This window comes from Cyprinus carpio, chromosome A22, assembly GCF_018340385.1.
Source record: "Cyprinus carpio isolate SPL01 chromosome A22, ASM1834038v1, whole genome shotgun sequence".
NCBI lineage: Eukaryota > Metazoa > Chordata > Actinopteri > Cypriniformes > Cyprinidae > Cyprinus > Cyprinus carpio.
The window spans coordinates 4,470,594-4,481,299 of NC_056593.1; the positions used below are offsets into that span (position 1 = coordinate 4,470,594).

Genomic DNA, 10,706 nt, shown 5'->3' on the forward strand with positions numbered 1-10,706 from the left:
TAATTGTAACAACAGCCCCCCCCCATCCCCCCCCCCCCCACCACCCCCAAACTCGCAATAGATCAAATATAGTGAAAATGTCACTTTCTATATAATTTATTCGCTGTTCAAATAACCGTGGAAAGAAAACGTTATAGGTTATAGCCTAATTATCAGTTTCTAGTGTTTTTTTTATTTCATTTTATTTTATTATTAGTTTTAATTTTATTCACTTCACGTTAAATACAAATTCAGTCCCATTAAACATTTTATAAGCCTACATGACACCCATGTCTGGTTGTTGCCTAAAAAGACTGGTTTATGATGTTTAATAAATTTGACTGCTTTTAGCCTTACCCTTGAGTTGGTTCACCCTCCGCCTTTCGTCAGTGTCATTTTCTATGTATTTAACACAGAACATTGATACTTCAGTGTCTAAAATGAAAGAGTAGAAAGAGCAATGACATGTTCTGCACTTTATTGTGAAACAGTGAGTCTGAATTAATGAAGACGATCTCTGGAGATTTAAAACATTCTGTTCCGCTGAATCTCCGTTGTGTTTCTGAACAGCGGCATGCACTGCTTCCAGTCAGACGCCGATCGGTCTGCGCAGAGCCGCATCAGGTCGCACACAGCTAACCAGCTTTTGACGCTTTGATGGGAGTAACTTCCACTACTCTGTAAACAATCAGCGAAAGCTCGTTGTTTGCTCTATGAACGCATAAGCATTTTCAAAAACTGGGTACAATAAGGAGACATTACGTCAATATGCCTCAAGCATTGCGCATAGTGACATAATTGTATCTGCAAAAGGGGGCAGTCACACGCCAGTATAATGTGTAGTGGCAGCTAAACGTTGCATAGACAGTCTTACCGGCAAGAACTCAAGACCACTTGTTTTTCCTAGGGCGTTAATTCTTATTTCATTTATATGTAATGCTCCCACTCTCTAACGTTTATTTTAAGCGGTAAGAAGACGTATTTTATGTCAACAACTTGGCATGACATCTGCTAATGTCATATAGCAGCCAAGGAATATGATTATCGCTCTTATTTTGTTCTGCGTGTGCTTGTGGCGTCTTGTTGGTAAGTTATAAATGTTTTTCCTTTTATGTTTTCTCTTTTAATAGAATTATACGGCTTATACGGTGGAATTCATAAAAAAGTTTTTCAGGCAGATTATTATCACTTTTTTATTCGATTTACAAAAGTAATTTATTTACTAGTTTTGGGCTGCAGGTTGATCCACAGATTTGCTTGATTGATTTGTTTTGCATGATAAAGTGAGTGCTGAAGAAAAATCTCTTCGCACTGAAATCCTGAACCTTTAGTTCATGTCTAATTAGATCCCACTTTAAAGTCTTGGTTTACTGCCATTCATAATACAGATTTAGTTTGGTCATTAATAACCAACATAATGTTTCTGGGGAGCATTTGTCAAATTGTTGGATTCCCTAATAAAAACATTTTAAACACAAAACATGTTTCTGTTTGTTCTGTAGATGTGACAGATGAAGTGAAGTCAATATCAGTGATGAAGGGAGATTCTGTTACTCTACACACTGATGTGACTGAAGTACAGAAATATTTGTTCATACAGTGGATGTTTGGAAACACTCGAATAGCTGAAGTCGGCAGGCTCACACAAACATACTCGACGTATGATGGTCCTGATGGGAGATTCAGAGGCAGACTGGAGCTGGATCAGACTGGATCTCTGATCATCACAAACACCAGAACCACAGACTCTGGACTTTATAAACTAACAGCTATCAGCAGTGAGACCAGCTACATGAGTTTCGAACTTACAGTCTATGGTGAGTAGAGAATAGCAGTGTAATTTTCCAGGACTGTTTTTATTTGAATTATAAAATAAAAAAAAAATTACAGTAATGGTATTGTTAACAATTTTACAGTAACTTACTGGCATCCAGCTGCCAGTAAATTACTGTAAAATTTACAGCAATTCTTTTCTGTTCTTTTCAATGTTCCTTACGTGCACATTTTATGGTATTAACTGTATTAAAGGGATAGTTTGCCCAAAAATGAAAATATCGTCATCATTTACTACCCACAAGTTGTTTCAAACCTGTATGAGTGTCTTTCTTCATCTTGGAACAGCTTGAGAGTGAGTAAATAAGGAAATAATTTTCATTTTGGGGTGAACTATTCCCTTATCACATTAACATCTGTCATTTTCAGAGACTCCACAAAGTTCTATAACACCAGGAAGTTCAACAAGCTCAAATTTTGTGTCGTCCAATTTAACCATCAACCAGGCTGAAGATGTCAATATTACTGAACTCCATCAGCCAAGTTCAGGTAGGCCACTCGTGATGTTATTGTGAGAGCAGAACTCTGTTAAATGTGTTCAGTTAATGTGACATCAGTTTTTATTAAACTTCTAAGATTTTATGATTCTGAAATCCAGTATTAGCGCATAGTGGCTTAATGTCAGATTTTAGGCTACATTTTATGCCATTGTGAACAAACACAATGCAAATGCAGCACATATTCATAGGTGTTGCTTCATGTTACTGCAGATGGGTGTGAAATAATCAACCACATTTGCAACATTTCATTTACAATATATTTGCATTTAACATATGTTTTTATCCTTACATTGCATTCAATGTGTACATTTGATGAGCTTGTGCACTCCTATACAAAAAAATGACTTGTTTGTGCACATGAGGGTGAACTGCATTTACTTTTCTTTTCTTTTGTGTTTTCACTGGAACAAAGGCAGACCACAGATGAGCGTCACAGGCGAGAAGCAGGTGTCCGAGAGCAGTGTGTGGGTGTGGTGCCCCATATTGCTCAAAATGACATTAGTGCTCAAAGCAACAACAACAAAAAAAATACATTTATTATATATATATATATATATATATATATATATATATATATATTAGATATATATATATATATATATAGATAATATTATATATATTATATATATTCACATTATATATATGTTTATTAGAGGGATTAGATTAAAGATGTCACCGAAGCCCTTAAAAGAGTCTGGAATTGCTTATAGTGAACAATCCTAGCTAATGTCATTTGACGAAGCAAAGAAAATGTGCATGCAAACACACAGTAAAGCTTGTGGATGTTCTGCCTTAACAGTGAATGCTTGAGGTCCTAATAATATCAACTCTTAAAACCAGCACATATGAGTCTGTTTGAAAGACAGCTAAATGCATTTTTCTAACTCAGCATTTTACTTTTTTTTTTTTTTTTCAGACCACGTCCACTGCTGTGGTTTTACTGAAACTGTGATACGATTGGTTGTTTCTGCTTTGGTAAGCATGGCTGTTGTTGGTTTTCTGGTTTATGACATCAGATCTACAAGAAGTCAGCTGAACAGGATGCAAGAGACTCGACATCGCCATCAGAGCCATAGAGTAAAATCAGACCAACATCAGTTGAGCAAAAGAATGAGTTCCAGATATGTTTGCTGAAGGCTGCTGGTGTAATCCTAAAAATATACAGATACATGTAGTTATTTTATCGTATCTGCACAGAATGACATTTTAACTGATCTCTTAAATTAAAGGAATGGTTCACCCAAAAATGAAAATTCCACCAATGGATCCTCTGCAGTGAATGGGTGCCGTCAGAATGAAAGTCCAAACAGCTGATAAAAACATCACAATAATCCACAAGTAATCCACACCACTCCAGTCCACCAGTTAACATCTTGTGAAGATCAAAGCTGTGTGTTTGTAAGAAACAAATCCATCATTAAAATGTTTTGATTTATAACTATTGCTAGTCCTCTATCCATAATATCATTTCCACTTGTGTGAAACAGTTAAATTATTAAAATGTTTTGATTTATAACTATTGCTAGTCCTCTATCCATGTGTGGTTTGGACTCTCATGGGTTTGTTTCTGACGAAAAAACACAGTTTTTCACATCTGCAGATGGACTGGAGTCTTTGTGTTTTGGATGGCACCCATTCACTGCAGAGGATCCATTGGTGAGCAAGTGATGTGATGCTACATTTCTCCAAAACTGTTCTGTTGAAGAAACAAATTCCATCTCAGATGGCCCGAGGGTGAGTAAATATTAAGCAAATTTTGCTTTTTGAGTGAATTATTCATTTAAATACACGGCTGTAAACATAATATCCTCAGAGGACCTCAGAAACCTGAAACAACATACAGAACTACCAAGTTTGATTGCAACATATAATAATTGCTGTTAATAGTGTTCATCATCTGTTTGATTACGTCTTTAATTGATTTTTCCATTCATTTCTGCCATATGTGCATTAACTGACAGTCACCACTGATAAGCTTCTACTAAATATATTGTAGAAACTATTTATTTTCTTAAGTTGCTTTGCAATGATTTGTATTGTGAAAAGCACTATACAAATAAACATGAATGAATGAATGAATAATTACCCTAAACAAAATAATTAGCAACACAAATGCTAGATCTCATAGCCCGTTGTTTCTGTTGCACCCTTGAAATGACCCTCACAGAGGAAATTGCTCTGTAATTTTGGAAATTTAGTTTTTAAATAAAGATTTGGTGAAGAGTTTGATGTGATTAATTTTTAATGGAACTTCAACTTCAAGAGAGAAAAACTAACTAAACTATTAAAAGACAACAACATACATTAACTCTTCAACTAGCTTAAACAGGAGAAAATGAGTAAATGGCATCCACCTCTCTACTTACCCATTCCCAAAGAATTAACAATATAAATTAAGAACAATATACAAACAAGTAGTAGCTTACAAACCAGAACGTACTTCTTGACATAAACACTTATTACAATAATAGTGTTAACACAATAGCACTGAAGAGAAACCCAAACAACAAGTCTTAAATTCCTTCAATCACAGTAGACAACCAATCATTGAAGTCAGCTGGCAGCCATTATTTCCTGCTTATGGGAACTAAAGAAAGAAACAAATACGTCTCTGGATGTACTACACTCTAAATTCAGGGCACATTTATAATTTGATTAATATACTGATAATATCTAACAAATGCCAAGGTCTCTGGAAGAGGTTTGGATAAGTGATATTTATGTTCTCTGTGGTCGAGTGAGCAGTCCGGTGCCGATGACTTCATCCACTGGTTGTGCTGGTAACAATGCAGGGGGGAAAGAAGCAGGAATCCATTTTGACAGCCATGAACAGGAAGGACTGGAGGATGCTGATCTTCTGGAGCACCAAAGGGTCCTAAAATCTGGAACATGCAGATGTGGTCCTGGAGTAGGTGCAGAAGGTCCTTAGCCTGGAACACGCAAGCAAAGGTGCTTTGGAGTGAAGGTTTGTCGCCCGAGCTTAACCTTGTTGCAGATGTCTGTGTGTCTTCGGCCTCTCAGGGCTAGAGACTCTCTAGGAGTCAGGACATGCTGCATATGTGGTTGTCTGGCTGAAGAATACTCTGAATAAAGTCTGAACGTAGATTATCTTTTTCCTCGCAAACTGGAGGCTCAGAATTTTTTTTATCTGTTGGAGACTCTCTAGGAGTCAGGGACTTGCCTGGAAGACAAGACTCAGAACTTGCTCTATTAGCGTCTCTGACTGAGGACATACCTTCATCTCTTTCTGATGAGGATTTCCAGGCTGTGATTGGCTGTTTCCATCAGAGTGGAACCACTCACTTCTTTCCTCCTGTGGAATTTATTTGCATAGTCCAAATCCACATTTAGAAAATTGTTACTAAAGCTTTGCCAATGCATTATTCACTTACCAAGCCACAACCAGAATACATTTGGCAATGTTATAAACACATTAAGCCCAAATATGATGGAAAAACATTGAACTTCAATGCATGCATACATTTGTCAATTAACAGCTGAGTTTATGAAATATGTTGCACTACACATCACTGTCACTGAGAATACTTATTTCTCTGAATAAGTATAAGATGTGTGTGTTGTAGTTTGCATCAGTTTAAGAACATAGCTGTAAATGGATTTGGTTGGAACTCTATGATCTCTTCTTGTTTCACCACTGCTGCTGCATCCAGAGGTCCTCAGGAATCTTTATGGCGATTACAGGCCAAAACCTGAGAAATCAGTCTGTTGGTGGGTGAAGGGCAGAAACTGCATTTTGACCAATAGGAAGTCCTGTCCTTCCTGGGCTTTGTACTAAAGGTCTTCATCTTGCCCTCAAAGAGGTGTCTGGCTGTTGGGCCAAAACCTGAGCTGTTGTCCTGGCATCTTCTTTGCTTATGTTAGTCCACCAAGATCCAATCAAAATGTAGCAAACCTTTGTCCACTATAATAGTCAGAGAGGGCTCCCACTATAAACTGGATCCTGGAATGCTCTGTCCACTACACCTGTGAGAATGCTTAGATCCTCCTCCCAGTTATTTATTGTTCCAGTATCTTATTTAAAATCTAAAAGTGACATGGCTTTTTCAGTTCTTGGTCCTGCATGCACTCTGGAACTCTACCTTTATCCATCAGTTCACCCCCTACTTTATCTACTTTTAAAACTTTTATTATTTTCTCTTTTCCTGTTTTCTTTCTCTTTTTATACAGTTAGGTTTTAAGGACCTTAAATTTTATGTTTTAATAATGCTTTTATTTGTTGGTTGATATTTTTATGTTTTGGCTGTGCAGCACCTTGGTCAGCACACGTTGCTTTTAAGGTGCTATATAAATAAACTTGACCTTGAGTGTTAATTATATCAAACATCATACAATGGTTTGAGAAACTGTTGTTTAAAAATATCTTAATATGTATGTGTGTGTGTGTAGCACTTTGTGTGTTTTTTTGTAATTTCTTAATATGTATTTTGTTTGTGTGTGATTTATGAAACCAAAAATGAAAAATCACCTGGCCAACTAAGAAAAACTGGCCAACACAAAAGAGTCATGTGTGCTTCCAGGCCATTTTGTCACAATATCGGTGAATATCCCCAGGTGATCACACACTGCTTGTACATTAATGACTAAATAAACCTTCCTCCAGATGCACGAGGGCTCATTTACCACAGGGCTTGATACTGCGATTGCCATCAATAATGCCAATCATTCTAGGTATGCTGGCAATGTTGTGGAACTTTGATTGTCCTGCTGAAGTTCTGGGGAGTTTCTGCATGTTCTTCAAAAGCTCTAACAGTAAAGGTGATCCCTTCCAAAGGGTCATCCCTTAGGATGACCAAAACTTTCTCTTCCTCTGCAGTCAGAGGAGGAACAGGATTGGTACCACCACTATTCTTATTTGCTTCTCTTTTTCTGTTCCTGTACAATGGCAAGGATTGCTGCTTAACCGTAGTACGATGCATCATTAGGGAAATGAACGGTGTCGTGACGACCGTTTCCCAAAACCGTAGTTCCCTTTCGAAATGGTCTCTCACGTTCAGGGGGGAAACTATGCCATTTCAGCCATACCATTCATCTCCATATGATGGTGGCCCTCCAGGTTTCCAGGCCAAACTCCTCTGCACCATGGGTGAGTCTGCCCAGATCATTCTGCTTTTAAGGATGCTGAATTTTAAAGCAAAGTTTGCCCATGAGACTGGTTTTTATCAATGGACCTGAAAGATGCTTACATTCATATCCAGATAGCATTCACAAACATAAGCACTCCAAACAGTTAAAAGAAAAACCAAAGTGTTAAAAGAAAAAAAAATATATATTATATAAATAAAAAACACTATACTATGTCACTGGATGTTTTACAATAATCCAGCAGCTAAACACTTTCACTGTAAACTCCACAAAGACGAAGACTCTTTTTTATATTTTAATTTTAATCATGAAATTAATGTGAAACTACAAAAAAAAAAAAAAAAAAAAATAAAAAAAAAAAAAAAAAAATTAAAAATAGGAAAATCAACTTCAAATAAATGAACATTCACAAAGCAAAATAACCAATAATGCATATCAACACAGATAAACACTTTGGAAATGAGAAGACTATACTAACTGGGTACTATACTAACATAATTTTACACAAATATAACATACTCATAATACAAATAAAAGTTACAAGTAGTGATGTTACGCTCAACACAGAAGGCCTGAAGCTTATATAAAAAACCCCACACATTTCACATCAAAGCAGTGTATGGGAGCTTGATTTGTTTTGTCAAAAGCACGTGATTTATGACACTTGTAGCTTCGTTTGCCTGAAAACCACGTGACTGCTTCAGTATCTGGTTGAAACGATGTGAACCTCAGCGCCGTTCCCTTACCTTCATTGAAATACTTTATAATGCATTAGAATTGTTTATATACAATAAAATAAAACATAGAATCAGTTGTAGAACCAGATGTGAAACCGGTGGCTGTAATGGAACACAGCAATTTGGAAGGTGTTATTCATTTTTATGATCACTAGATGGCCACAACATAAACAGTGTTCAAAGGCTTCGAGTAATGAACCTTTTTTTCCGGATACAATTGTGTTGTGTCAGGGTTATGTTTAGTTTTTGTTCTGATTTTCATTGTGTTCAGTTCACCTGTGACCTAGTTTTCCTGAGTTACCCTGATTAGTTAATTTAGTTTCCACCTGTGTTTTTTTATTTATCTTGTTTTTTGGTTTGTTTCCTTTTCTAATTTAGGTTTATGTTTATTTATGTTCTTTGGCCTGAATTAACGTTAGGCTGATATATGATATATGGTGTTTATGCTTACTAAATATTGTAGAAACTTAATTTTCTGTAAAGTTGCTTTGCAATGATTTGTATCGTAAAAAGCGCTATACAAATAAACTTGAATTGAATTAAAGAAACTCCTTTGATTCATCATCCTTCTTCGTGCACCTTCCTGCTACCACGTACTGTAACATGTTGAAAGCTTCACTGGTTCAGGACACTTCACTTCGTCATACTAGTTACAAGCTCACATCACGATCGAACAATTACTTAGACATTACATATCAGTGGGCTGTGAAAGATAAAATGGACTTCCTCTTAAAACAGGACGCCAATTCACAGACCAAAAAGAATATAAAAATAAAAGTCATCACAAATTGAAATATAAAGTCAGCACACCCTAACTAGTTTAAAGAGGAGAAAACAAGTTCAAAAGGAAATGGCACCCACCTCTCTTACAAACCAAAAAGTAATACTTGTCATATACACTTATTCAGTGTTGGGGGTAACTCTTAGTAATTTGCACCCACCTCTCTTCAGATTACTTTCAGTGTTGGGGGTAACTCTTAGTAACTCTTAGTAACTAGTAAAGTAACACATTACTTCTTAATTTACAAGAAAATATCTGATCTCCTGTCCCTGTTGTGTGTGCCCAGCAGGGGGGCACCGGCACCTGTCAAGGGGGGCGCGAGCATCAGTTAATTCAGAGACATTCCCAGTTAGCAAATCTTTAGCCATCCACTAGGGGGCAATCTGACTCCCACTGCTTTTAGACACAGTTAGAGCAGAGTCGGTAAAGCGTTTCTATGCGCATCATGCGCACACACATGTGAAGTGCACAAACAAATAGCTGTAGACTTCTCAGACAGCAGGTGAATACCAATGGTTGTCTTGCCAAGAATCTTTGTAAGCGTAGTCAGTTGTTTTAAGTGAATGAAAACAGTAAAGAAAATATCAAATTTACCTCAGTATAACGGATCCATGCTTTTATATTTGCTATTAATATAACTTTTTATATTAAAAACAATTAAGCCCAGCTCATATTTAAAAAGTAACGTGAAAGTAATGCAAAAGTAACGTAACACATTACTTTCCATAAAAAGTAACTAAGTAATGTAATTAGTTACTTTTTTAGGGAGAAATGCAATATTGTAATGCATTACTTTTAAAAAGTAATAGCAATAATAGTGTTAACACAATAGGGCTGAAGATAAATCCAAACAACAATCTTAAAATCCTCCAATCACAGTAGACAACCAATCACTGAAGTCAGCTGGCAGCCATTACTTCTTTCATACAGGAAATAAAGAGAGAGAAACAAATAGGTCCTTGGATGTAACAAACTCTAAATTCAGGTCACAATTTGACATTCCAATAGTATTAAAGGGACCATTCAATCAAAAATGACAATTCTGTTATTAATTACTCACCCCCATGACGTTCCAAAACTGTAAGACCTTTGTTCATCTTCTGAACACAAATTAAGATTTTTTTTTTTTTTTTTTGTTGAGATTTTTTTTCTTTTTTTTTTAGTTTTTTAATTTAATTATTTAATTGATGAATGTAGTGTTGTGGTGTGAGGGTAGCTGATGCTTAGCAGAGAGCGCTTAATGTTTATCTCACACATGCAAAGAGATGCATGTGTATTTTCCTGTTAAAATAGTGGAGTATTTGTATTTTAATCATAAGCAGAAGCCACTTCTGGTTCTCACTGGCTAGTGATAAATTATATATATATATATATATATATATTGGCCTGGTGAGTAAACTAAAAAATTGCCTAGCCAGTGGTGATGCTATTGTCAAGGTGAGCATATGAGTTCGCACGAGGTTCATTTCTCACATTGGACGGGTGGATTAAGACACAGCTCAAATGTTGATGTCAGTGATTGGCACTAGTGTGGGTGTATCAAACTGAACTCTTCTTATGTTTATTTTCTGATTGATAGTTCGTATATTAATTGTGTATTTTCATTTTGTTTTTTAATGTTGATTCTGAGGAGATGAAAGGAATTCAAAAAAGAGAAGATCTGGAGATCAAGTCAAGTCATTTCTAAGAAATCATAATGATTGTCAGTTATTTACCATCAAATTACCATTATAAATAATATGTACAAAATAATTTCAATAACACATTGTCATT

The 10,706-nt window shown here is 36.1% G+C and overlaps 1 protein-coding gene across 1 annotated transcript; it reads left to right on the forward strand.

The window, feature by feature from the left end:
* Window positions 1-643: 643 nt before the first annotated feature.
* On the forward strand, window positions 644-3,660 carry LOC109096120. The gene is made up of 4 exons (XM_019109799.2): window positions 644-1,065; window positions 1,482-1,796; window positions 2,182-2,301; window positions 3,229-3,660. Exons 1-4 carry the CDS (start codon window positions 1,017-1,019, stop codon window positions 3,444-3,446), a joined length of 702 nt encoding a protein of 233 aa, XP_018965344.1. The 5' UTR covers window positions 644-1,016; the 3' UTR covers window positions 3,447-3,660.
* The last annotated feature ends 7,046 nt before the right edge of the window (window positions 3,661-10,706 follow it).